A 13394-nucleotide genomic window follows, 5' to 3' on the forward strand; every position below is an offset into this window, starting at 1 on the left:
GTCATCAAAATTCTTGATAAGGGACACAGACTGGACAACCTTGGTCTTCGAAAAACGCCCCAGATTTACAACCAACAGATTTTGGATGGATGAAGTTAGCAGCAACCAAATCACTTGTTCCAACCACAGTGCCAAGCAACACACAGAGTGTAACGCCCGAGTTGTTAGAGACTATTCAATGCGGATGTTCTTCTGAACAACCTTGTGGATAATCAATCAACATGTGGCTGTGTTGCCGCGCAGCTTCCATGCACAATATTTTGTAAATGCCATGATCGTGAGTGCTGTCAAAATCGCCTTTATCAAGCTGCTTCCGTGTCAAGCGATGAGTCAAGCGATGAAGACATTGATGATGAGTGATTTAGTTTACCAGAGATACATGTCAGATATGCCGAAAATTATCATTCTATTTTTTGTCCTTCAGTAAATATCAATGTAAAAAAGCAAAGGCGAAGAAACTAAAGACTCAAAACAAGGCACGGTCTTTCTATATGGAGACTCGCTCCGTGTTTTTGTGTGATCTGACACCTTTTCCACAAAAAATGTCAATTTTGATTATCCCAATTATACTTTCACCGCTGTAGGAAATTTAAATACCAACAAATAGCATAAATAACATAAATTCTGTATTGGTCTTGTCAAGGCCTTCAATTTGATACCAAACACGGCTATATTTGGGTCATTTTACGAGACCATCTTGGCAGTGACCTTGACCTTTTGGATAGTTAAATTGCTAATAACTTGTCAACTATTCGGCCAATTTTAAAAATAGAAGTATTTTTTTAATTAATTTGACTAAATCTTTCATTCTGTATAATATAAAATGATTTTTGAGGATTTTTAAAAATGACCTTTTCGTGACCTTTGTGACGTAATTTCTCAAAATGCTCAATGTCCTCAGGGCAGCACTATTCAGACATTTAATCTTGAGATGTTCAACTTTGATAATATGCAAAAAAAAATTTGGCGGACGCTTTTTTTGGGTTATGGTTAAAATCTTGATTTGGCAACCAGACTATAAATGATACTTCTTTTTAAAGAATTTATTTTTTTGTGAAACTTAACGATTTATAATCTGACGTCACATATTATTATTGTAAACATTATCATTACGCGTTATTATACGTAGAGGGGTAGAATAATAATAGTGCAACTCTTGCCTACGATACACAACCACACTATCATGTGATTTTACATTATATCACAAAAGTAACGCACGCTGTTTTAGTTTTATGCAATCATTTTAACCAGTTTTCGACTTGTAAGTTCAGTGATAATAAATACTGTTTGCGTGAACGGTGCCGATTAGAGATAGGCGACGATTGGGATTGTTTGGAAGATTTAACTCTGCCCACTTGTCATTATGACATCCGAAATGCCATCTTCGTCTACATCTACGCCAGAATAGAAATAGAGGGTGGAGCCTACCATGATATAACATTTTACAGAGACCTAATTTCATCATGCGATATGATATTTAATAACTGAGAGAGAGAGAGAGAGAGAGAGAGAGAGAGAGAGAGAGAGAGAGAGAGAGAGAGAGAGAGAGAGAGAGAGAGAGAGAGAGAGAGAGAGCGGGGGGGGGGGGGGAAGAGAGAGAGAGAGAGAGAGAGAGAGAGAGAGGGGGGGTGGAGACAACAGGAGTAAATTAGGTACATCTTATTTCAAAAATTACTTCTTTCTTTGAATCCAGAATTACAAGCAGAATCATATTTATTATGCCCTCCAATTAACGAAAGTCGAGAAAATTGTGAGTAATTTTAGATTAATGGCAATTTCATATCTTCTGTCTGAACTGTTCAATTAATTGTTAATGGGGATTCAATCTCTCTATCCTCTTTTGATAGATGTGTAATTGTTGCATGTTCAAAGGAGAGCTCCACGTCGAGTCGAAGGATAAGAGCGCGTCATATTCACACAAATTAAAGTGACTTTTCATCAGTCCTGCCAAAAGGGCCATGCGTTACAGTTGTTATTGAAGTATAAAGTCATTTCACCGCTAAACAAAAGCTAAATGAGAGAGGGGGTACATACAAATAGATCTACTAAAGCACGAGCACCACATTTAGTCCTATAATGATAAACTCAAAACAAATGATACCATGATCACTTTACAAACTCTCGCCTAAAAACGTAGGATTGTGTTGATAAGGGAAACACGATGAAAAACAAAACAACAAATAAAGTATTGTAGCTCATAAATTGTATTAGTATTATCTACCTACATAACTATTTGTAATGGACGGCAATCACAATAATATAATCAATATTATTACGGAAGTGCTAAAGTCAAACTATGTTTGATATCACAAAGTTAAACATAGAATTAAAGAATACAAGTGGCTTTAGACATTGAAGTCAGAAAGGATAAGGGTCTTGCTGACATTACTCTCTCTCTCTCTCTCTCTCTCTCTCTCTCTCTCTCTCTCTCTCTCTCTCTCTCTCTCTCTCTCTCTCTCTCTCTCTCTCTCTCTCTCTCGTAACAGCTAAATCACATTGTTTATCGAGGAGATAACAATCAAGTTACGAGTTCATTGGGTAGCAAACATGAGACAGAAACACCCTTCGTGTCTTGCCCATAAATTACAGTGATTACCTTTAGTAGGTTAAAAATGTATACCATTGATAAGCCTACTTAGATAGCGTGCTATAATATAAAAACACTTTTAAAATTAGAGCGAAAAATGCATTGGTAGCAAGAAATGAGATTGTAACTGACAATTTGTTGGGATGAAAAACTAAAACTAAAACTAAAAATAACCACTAAACTATCCAGCGAGAGAAGCAACATAATTTGTTTGCATTGTCACTGCAATCGATAAAGTTTTTAAAACTGTGAGCTATTAGGAGGGCATTCAGAGATATTTCATTTGAATTTGATTGCAGTTATAAAATTGACCGGTGGGTGCATTGTGTGCATTCGTTAATTCTTTTTAATTTTTATCTTATTACAATTTTTCCAATGTATTTATCTTTTTTTTTCGCTATTTAAACACGAAACACCGTCTGAATTGATTCTTTGGTTGATCATATCCATCAGAATCTAGATTTGTTATCTGGTATTTTAATAATAATATCTAATAATAATAATAATAATAATAATAATAATAATAATAATAATAATAATAATAATAATAATAATAATAATAATAATAATAACAATAATAACGATGATAACAATAATAGCAATAATATTAATTTTTAAGTTTTTGTATTATTGTTTGTTTGGAGGGTGGATACCCTTGGCTACAACCTCCATTTGAAGTTAAAACCATGTGGATGCAGAGTTAAAATTTTGAATTGCATCGGATTGGGGACTTTTTAAAATTTCGCTCCATCTCCGGAACCATCAATATTTATTGAAAAGATGGAAAGTTAAATTTTATTCATTTCTGAATAGGATGAGCAAAATCATTATATATGAGATGTTTTGTGTGAATGGTGATAGCAAGCCCTAAAACTCAATTTCATTTTCTAAAAAAATCATTTTACTTCAGAAAAGCAAAAATGACACATCTCATTTCAACTGTTAGTGAGAAAACTGCCATATAAACATAAAAAGTGAAAGAAACAATAACAGATGTTTAAAAAAATAAGTTGGGCTGCAATTTCCCAGAGGAAATGTCCCCCTGGCTTGTATCGTTTTCTCGGCTTATTTCTGCTTCAAAACAACTCATTTTGTCATAATTTGGCTTCAATAGTCCATTTAACAGCAGTCAAGGCAGCCATTTTGTAAATGACTGTTGTTTTAAGTGGTAAACAACTGAAAAGAAAAATGACCTATTCATCTGCGTCGTACTCATCCTATGCAGATGGTTTCGTCCACATCTCACTCGAGTGGTGTTAAAGTGATCATCAATACAAAATGTTTCAATATCTTTAAAAACATGCCCTCCATTGATCATCAATAATATCATACCATTTCTGATGTTGCCAGATCGAAAGAACATTTTAAAAATATAATTTTTGTGTATGTGAAAAAGTGATTGTGAAAGTGAGCGCCCGAGATATTGTATGTGTGTGTGTGTGTGTGTGTGTGTGTGTGTGTATGTGTGTGTGTGTGTGTGTGTGTGTGTGTGTGGGAGGGTGCCTCCTCATGTGATTTGTTTTCTTTCAACAGACCCTCCAACCTCTCAATGATTAAGTCAGAAAATTCAGAAAAAAGGAGTGAATGTGTGTGTTTTTTAAATTTGTTTTTGCTTTTTTTGTGTGTCTTTTTTATTATTATTTCATTTTATTTATTTATTAATTTTTTTGTTTTGCTTTTAATGGCTGTAAATTCCATCATTTTCCTTTGTGTTTGACATCACTCATTTCCCTAAGAAGGCATCAAGGGTCATCTGTTTTCTTGCTAAGGCAAGTTTATAAACGTGTTGCTCAATAGTTTCCAATGATGGAATCAAATAAAAGAGTCTTCTTGAATAAGGCGATGAGATTTTTCACAAGGTCACAGATAACTGCAAAAACCCATATTGCAAAGCCCCGCCCTCTTTTTGTCTCTAATAGAGTGGTTCAGCAATAAACCCGCTCAATCACAATTCTTAAAGCTGGATATTTCACTCATGATTAAATTTAATCATGAGATTTTGTTTGATTGGTTTCTTGAATTTGCCATTTTTTGAAGTCGAATATTTGTTGCGATTAACCAGTGACTTTTATATAGAATTAATTCTGTTTCTTGGGAAATGTTCGATTAAGAAAAGTTGCGATTAACCGAGTTGTGATTATCCGGAGTGGACTGTAGTAGTAATAGTAGTAGTAGTGTAGTAAAAGTAGTAGTAGTAGTGGTGGTGGCAGTGGTAGTATTAGTATTAGTAGTAGTAGTAGTAGTAGTTATAGTAGTACAGTCACTCTGGATAATCGCAACACCTTGGGATCTGCGAAAATGTTGTAATTAACCGAAGTTGAGATTACAGTCTCTTTACAACTACAACTGTCATTGTCTATCTGTTGTAAAAACTATACCCAGCCCCCTTGTCTCCTATTTAATGGCCACAAATGACGTCACAAACACATACTGCAAAGCTACACCCTCTTTTGTCTATTATTATTCAGTGGTGACACACTACTGTAGCATTAAATCCCGCTCAGTCTCGATTTTTTCAACCTGCCACAATTGCTTCCATGATGAAATCTAATCATGATATTTTGTTTGATTGATTTCTTGAATTTACCACTTGTTGAGGGAAAAAATTTGTTGCGATTAACTGAAGTTTGTTGCAATAAACCAGTGACTTTTATATAGAATTAATTCCGTTTCTTGGGAAATGTTGCGATCTTATTTATAATAATCTTATTTATTATGAATCTTTTTTCACTTGTGTCAATTCTTCATCAAGAATAAACACTACTCTATAAGTTATAACCTGAACAAACATCAAATAAACACTTAAACACATGTGAAAAGTGAAAAACAAAACAAACAAAAAACACACACATCTCCCTCCCCCCCCCCCCCCCCCCCCCCCCCCCCCCCCTCTCTCAAAATAAATGTTTGAAAACAACAATATATACATTTTTTTTAAAAATCCCCTAATAAGCCACACTTTGGCGATTCTCACATTGTTTGTTGCAATGATAGGCTTAGTTTGCCACAGGCTGGGACGAAAACAACAGATGTCACTTTACTTTAGGTACTGATTCCACTATCACTATCTGGGCGCCTCTGTAACCTGGACAAAATGCTGGGACCGAAGATGTTCGGGTTATGGACACGTACATAATTTTGACAGTGTGATCAATCTGTAAATCTATGGACATACTCCTACAGAAAAATGCTGAGAGCTTAGTCAGTGTCAGCAATATTGGTGGTACTATAATGCTATTAGTAATAGTATACTAAGCTGAAGAATTTTTAACCTTTCTTATGGTGAGACTCAAAGGTATGATATACAATGTGTATAAAATGGAATCAAGTTTAAGTAGAGAACTCTGGGGGACACCAAATTTTAGGGGGAATTTTTCTGAGAGATTTCCGTTGACTGATACAGATTGGGTCCTGTCCATAAGATTTGATTTAGGTCGGTCAAGAGCTGTGCCTTGAATATCAAAACTACTTGAGAGTTGATCTCAAGCAGAATAGCGTGATTGACAGTATCAAAGGCAGCAGATAAATCAAGTAGAGTTGGAATAGCAATATTTCCATTACAACATACCATAAGAATGTCATTTTTATTTTCAATAAGACACTTTCAGTGGTTGGCCACTAGTAGTGACTATTTGTAATTAGGAGCAGAAGTCAAATTGTGACCCATTTCACCCATAAGAAAGTTGTAACTGGAAATTGCCGTTATCTGAATTATGTGCGCTTAGGAGGGTTCAGTAAAAGATGCCTGACTTTCTTATGAAGAGGTGTATCACAAATACTTTTCATCTTTCAGTGTCCTTTTAAATGGTGCCAAATACGAACAACCCACCTAACATTTAAGGAGTTATATCTCTATATGAAGATAAAATTTGGCAATTTCCAAATACATTTATTCTTTTTATTTCCAGCATTATAAAATAAAAAAGGGTGTTTTAAAAAAAAATCTAGACTTTATTCATGCCAAATTTCAGGGCTCTGTTTCAATACGCAGACACTTTTTAAGTCTCTGCCGCAATTCCATGTTTCATTATCTTCCCACTATGGCTGCCCAATGATATAAATATTCATAGCAATATCTTTTAATTTAGTTAAGTATTATTTCTAATTTAGTCCATAATGTTTTCAGTATTATTATTAATATTATTTTTATATTTTTAATAAACGCTTTTCAATTTCTTTATGGGCATTTTATGGTTTTTAGTTTTATTTGTTTCCTTTGTAGAATCTGATATTAACAATATAGATATTTTTAAAATACATATAAATATTACATATGTATGGCTTTCATTTTATTTCATTTTTCCATCAAGTCATCAAGACTTTTTCCCATATATTTAGATATATTTGTTATCCGTTGTATTCACAATCCAAATATCTGTATAATTTCAACTTATGGTAAGAAGTTCTATTAGTTAAATTTTGACTACATTGAGAGAGAGAGGGGGAAGGTAGGGATAAAGTTATATTATCAGTCCAAATTATGCAAGAGTAATAGTAAAAAGCCTAAAGTGGTTGAGCAGAATTTTTTAAAAGCCAGAACTTTCCTTCCAATATGCTTCAACAGTAGTAACATAATTTCCCTCGTGATAGCACATGGTAACTTAGTAACTGGCTCTAAACTATCGGAACAATGGCGGATGCCCTTATGAAATATTTCTCAGATGAGCATAAAAGTGTATCCAGAGGACAAAAAAACCTTATAAATCTGATCATGTTTTGACTTTTACACATTCTGATCACAAGACATATGAAAAGTTCTAGCCAGCATGAAGAATAAAAAGTACCGATTTTCTTTGTTTAGAACCATGATGGCCACCGTTGCTGGGCGATGTGACATCAGACTATTAAATCCAATTAAAATAGGCATACAAACAAAGGTTGGAGTGGGAAAGCTTCACATCACGACCACCAACTACTGTGAGTTGTATCACCAAAAGATCAAGCAAGTGCTATGTTCCAGTTGAAACTGCCTTGTGTGAATCCTTTTCAATTTATTTTAACTTATTGATTTTACCATTTTATGAAATTAAACTACCAGGGGTAAACAAAAAAAAACAACTCATTCATCAAGATAGAAACAAAATTCAAACTCTTTAGTAATAAGTTTGGGAGCTCTTTCATGATATTGATTTCAAGTGTAGTAGTACGTTAGAGTTTCATTTATAAACTGCCTATTTATATTAATATTATGGATGAGCCCACGGTTAAATTGTCTCTTTGGACACATTACTCGAATTAAATCTAACTCGATCTTGGAAGTTAGTATCTACATTTGACATACTTAACTTAGACTTGATACATCTGCAACCTACCCATCAATAACAACAATATCAATATGATTTGCTTGTGGCAGTGATAGGTTATATTATTAACTATCTATGACTATGACTATGGACATGTGCCACTTATACCAAAATTAATAAGGAAGCTTCTATTGTCATTGTACGGTGATAATAGGTTATTTTTACCATACGGTAATATCTTGGTAGGTGATGGTCAGCATGTGGTGATATCTTGGTTGACTATTATAACAAGCTATGTTGCAGCACTTATAAACAGAGACGTCGACTTTAAATTTGGCTCACAGGAGTTTCAGACACCACTTGTAGGAATTTCAATGCCGAAAGAGGAATTTCCGCACACAAGAAAAAGGAATTGGAATGGTGGTTGTATTAGTAGTGGTAGTGATGATGATGTTGTAGTGGTTGTAGTAGTAGTAGTAGTAGTAGTAGTAGTAGTAGTAGTAGTAGTAGTAGTAGTAGTAGTAGTAGTAGTAGTAGTAGTAGTAGTAGTAGTAGTGATAATGATGATGGGTAGTGGTGGTGTGGTTGTAATAGTAGTAGTAGTAGCAGTAGTAGTAGTAATAGTAGTAGTAGTAGTAGTAGTAGTAGTAGTAGTAGTAGTAGTAGTAGTAGTAGTAGTAGTAGTAGTAGTAGTAGTAGTGATGACGATGTGGTTGTGGTGGTTATAGTAGTAGTAGTAGTGATGATGTGGTGGTGGTGGTGGTTGTAGTAGCAGTGGTAGTGATGATGATGTGGTGGGGGTGGTTGTAGTAGTAGTGGTGGTAGTGATGAAGATGAGGTGGTGGTGGTGCTTGTAGTAGTAGTGGTAGTGATGATGATACGGTGGTGGTTGTAGTAGTGGTGGTAGTGATGATGATGTGGTGGTGGTTGTAGTAGTGGTGGTAGTGATGATGATGTGGTGGTGGTTGTAGTAGTGGTGGTAGTGATGATGATGTGGTGGTGGTTGTAGTAGTGGTGGAGTGATGATGATGTGGTGGCGATGGTGGTTGTAGTACAAATGGTAGTGATGATGATGTTGTAGTGGTGGTTGTAGTAGTAGTAGTAGTGGTGATGATGTGGTGGTGGTTGTAGTAGTATTAGTGGTAGTGATGATGATGTGGTGGTGGTGGTTGTAGTAGTAGTGGTAATGATGATGTGGTGGTGGTGGTATTGTAGTAGTAGTGGTAGTGATGATGTTGTAGTGGTGGTTGTAGTAGTAGTGGTAGTTGCAGTGATGATGATACGGTGGTGGTGATGGTGGTGGTTGTAGTAGTAGCAGTAATGATGATGTGGTTGTGGTGGTTGTAGTAGTAGTGGTAGTAATGATGTGATGGTGGTGGTTGTAGTAGTAGTGGTAATGATGATGTGGTGGTAGTGGTTGTAGTAGTAGTAGTGGTAATGACGATGTAGTGGTGGTGGTGGTTGTAGTAGTAGTGGTAGTGATGATGATGTGGTGATGGTTGTAGTAGTAGAGGTCGTGATGATGATGTTGTAGTGGTGGTTGTAGTAGTAGTGGTAGTGATGGTGATTTGGTGGTGGTTGTAGCAGTATTAGTGGTGGTGATGGTGGTTGTAGTAGTAGTGGTAATGATGATGTGGTGGCGGTGGTGGTGGTATTGTAGTAGTAGTTGTAGTGATGATGTGGTGGTGGTGGTTGTAGTAGTAGTGGTAGTTGTAGTGATGAGGATGTGGTGGTGGTTGCAGTAGTAGTGGTAGTGATGATGTGGTGGTGGTGGTGGTGGTTGTATGTAGTAGTAGCACTAATGATGATGTGGTTGTGGCGGTTGTAGTAGTAGTGGTAGTAATGATGTGATGGTGGTGGTTGTAGTAGTAGTGATAATGATGATGATGTGGTGGTGGTGGTTGTAGTAGTAGTTGTAATGACGATGTAGTGGTGGTGGTGGTTGTAGTAGTAGTGGTAGTGATGATGATGTGGTGATGGTTGTAGAAGTAGAGGTCGTGATGATGATGTGGTAGTTGTGGTTGTAGTAGTAGTGGTAGTGATGATGTGATGCTGGTGGTTATAGTAGTAGTGACGATGATGTGGTGGTAGTAGTAGTGGTAGTGATGATGATGTGGTGGTGGTGGTGTAGTAGTAGTGGTGATGATGTGGTGATGGTGGTTGTAGTAGTAGTGGTAGTGATGATGATGTGGTAGTTGTGATTGTAATGGTGATGGTAGTTGTGGTAGTGATGATGATGATGTGGTGGTGGTGGTGGTTGCAGTAGTAGTTGTGGTACTGATGATGATGTGATAGTTTTGGTGGTGGTTGTAGTAGTAGTGGCAGTAATGATGATGTTGTGGTGGTTGCAGTAGAAGTGGTAGTGATGATGGTTGTAACACTAGTGGCAATGATGATGATGTGGTAGTTGGAAAGGGGGGGGGGGGGGGTATCCTTGGAACAAATTGACCTCACCGGAATTTGACGGAAGTTGCCTGGAGCCCGGAATATTTTGCTCCAGACCGGAGTTTTTTCCGGTGAAACCGGAGTTTTGGCATCACTGTATGGTGATCATCGGATAACTCAGAAATCGAAATGTAGAAATTAAAATTTCATAGGCGTGTATATTGTTCAGAATTTTGTGCACCCCCTCGCCCCTTTCAATTAAATTTCCGCTGTGATTATTGCCAGACATCTGTCTGGCAAAAACGATGGACGATTATACACAGAGAGACACTTTTTTGAAACTCCCCTCTTTTAAACATTTATCCACATTCCAGAATATGGAAAGTTTAGTAATGCACATAGAAATAAGTATAGTTGATAAAATATCAATAAAAGCATAAAATTAACCAACAATAAATATATCAACATTCATGTCGGTGTCATGGCCGAATGGTCAAGTCGTCTGCCTTAGAAGGCTTGTTAGAATCGATGCTGTGTGTTTGAATCCTGGTTCCGCCACCTTTTTATTTTTTGTCATTACAAATGATAAATGTCCCATCCACCCCCTCCCCCCCCTTTTTTTTCTTTTAAATCTTTTGCTCTCTCTCTCTCTTTTGATTCCTTTCTATAGAATATTGCAAATTGTCATATATTCATCCCCACTCCAATCTTTATATACTAAAAGAATAAATAACTAAAAAGCAAGCAAACAAAAAAAATCAGAGGGCAATCAAAGGGTCAGATAGAAAAAAAATATATATTTAAGAAATTCATGCTCAGAAATGAAACAAGGCCAAACGAACAAGGAGAAAACAAGTAGAAGTAGACTCGCTCAAAAACAAACAAACAAAAAAACAGAAGGAAAAGTTGTTTTTTGTTGTTGTTGTTTGTTTTTTTGTTTAAATTTAAAAATCTCTTTCTCTTAAACAGTTATATGAATACATAGTCGCTAGTGACTAGTATTTTTATTCAAGTGTGCAATGATACATCATTATTTGTGACAGTCACATCACTACACTGACGATAACTCCCCTTGGTGACTCAGTTTACACCTAAATAGATAAATAAAACTACATTCTTCTTCTGCAGACTGTTGAAAAATTTAACCCTCCCCCTCTTCCAATCCTGGCTTTTGATCTTTATTGTCATGATTTTTTTAAAGTCATTGTTAGAACTACTTTTTAATAACCAATGAGCAGTATTTTAAATCGTCCTTTTAATCTCGCGTGAAATCTGTCCTTGAAATAAACAAATCCCCGACCATCATCAATATCTCTAAAATTGTGGTCAGAATGAACAAATTATAGAAACTAAAGAAGATCAATAAAGGTAACAGGTAGGTAGGTAGTGAAATTATTAATGGTAGGTGGACTATGCACCAATTAGCTGATTAACAAGTTTCGTGCTGTTTGGAAAAAAAAAGGCTGAATTGCCAGTTTGACGTCTTCAGTTCAAAGCGTCAAAAACTTACATTTCATTGATCCATTTGCTTTTTTTAAAAAGCTGGATTTGGCATTTGAGCACTATTTACTTTTATCTGGTTTTAATATCACTTGATATTAACATATTTAGGACACAAATTACCACTGGCATTTTTTCAGATTATTTGGTATTTTTCACGCTTAGTTTGGCATTTTGCATAAAATCTTTCGGCCAACGTGATCAAATGTGTCTGACAATAACAAAAATCCAAAAGCCAGATAGATGTCTGTCAATAATCATTTTTCTTTATAATAAATTGGCAGACATCCCTGCCAATAACGACAGTCTTAGTCTTAGTCTTAATGGCAACTCATGAATGAAAATTCACCAAAAGGGAAAAAGGAATCAACAAAAAAAATTTAAAGGGGGGGGGGGGGGTTGGAAGAGAAAAAAGGCCCCCCAAAATGTAGAAATAGAAGTAGAAGTAGTGCTATTGAATTACACAGCCACAGCAATGTCTAGACGAGTACGACGCCGACGATGTGTCAGAATCGTCACTGACGATGTCACTGAAACTTTTATTCTTAATTCTTTGATATAGGTACTCAGTGGACAATAATAATAGTAATAACAATAATAATAATAATAATAATAATAATAATAATAATAATAATAATAATAATAATAATAATAATAATAATAATAGCGCTGGCACTGGTGGCAGGGACAAGGCGGATAATTGTCACTGGTTAGTTAAGGCTAAGGCTAAGGACTCGGTGAGTAGCGCTAGTGGTAGTGGCTAGTGGCAGTCAGAATACATCTAAATATATATATATATATATATATATATATATATATATATATATATATATATATATATATTATATACTGTGATGAGGAACATGATGTCATATGGCCATGATTAAAAGTAAAAGGACCGACTCCAATAAACAAACAGTAAAAGAAAGGGCACAGTCACAGTGCAAATGGCAATTCAATAATCCTAATCCTAAGGATGACTTACCACAAAATTGACGCCTTCAACACTTCCCAACGCATAACACGCTCCACCATTACACGCACCAGTCAAAATCTGATGCCTATTCATTTTATATAGTTGGTCCTGATTTCTAAGCTATGATATTTATTTGTCCCAAAAAAGCATAATAATTACAAATCCAGAATGAAAACACAGACGCCATAATGGAAAAATTATCTTGTCGCGAATGTAAGAAACCGATTACCCGTGTCTATTGTTCACCATGGGTATGAAAAGCTTGACAGAGAAAGAATGAAAACGTTTTATTGACAAAATCTGGATCTATCCTTTTTTTTCGTTACGATTTTAGCCTTTTTTGTTGAATATGACAGAAATAAAGGCGTGTTGGGATTTTTTTCGACTTTTCACTCTGAACAATTTAAAATCTATATATTGCCAAAATTGTGTTCCCACAACAATTCCTCGCACATTACTACGAATGCACGCTGGCTTATTTTCCGTTATTTTTCTTATCTAAAATATTCTTTAGGCTAAGAGACTTTATAACAACTATGACAATTGATATGTTAGTAAATTTTATTACATTTTAATTAATGTATACTTATATTTTAATGAATTATCTCCTTTATAGAGAAAAGAGAAGAGGAAGAAAATGGAATGATAGATCTATTTGTTTAAACGCTTATGGACTTAGTTTAACCATTTTGTAGTGGACAAT

At 35.4% G+C, this 13394-nt stretch overlaps 1 protein-coding gene across 1 annotated transcript in view; it reads right to left on the bottom strand.

Annotated features, from left to right (window-relative positions):
* The window catches only part of LOC144963973 (dmX-like protein 1), a 38322-nt gene extending 25418 nt beyond the window's left edge, over window positions 1–12904 (bottom strand). The window contains exon 1 of the mRNA XM_078897917.1: window positions 12701–12904. Coding sequence (XP_078754043.1) covers window positions 12701–12784 — 84 coding nt within the window. The 5' untranslated portion in view covers window positions 12785–12904. The remainder of the gene's footprint in view (window positions 1–12700) is intronic.
* Window positions 12905–13394: the final 490 nt, after the last annotated feature.

Source organism: Berghia stephanieae, chromosome 2 (assembly GCF_034508935.2).
Source record: "Berghia stephanieae isolate SIO BIC M18660-M18661 chromosome 2, UCSD_Bste_1.3, whole genome shotgun sequence".
NCBI lineage: Eukaryota > Metazoa > Mollusca > Gastropoda > Nudibranchia > Aeolidiidae > Berghia > Berghia stephanieae.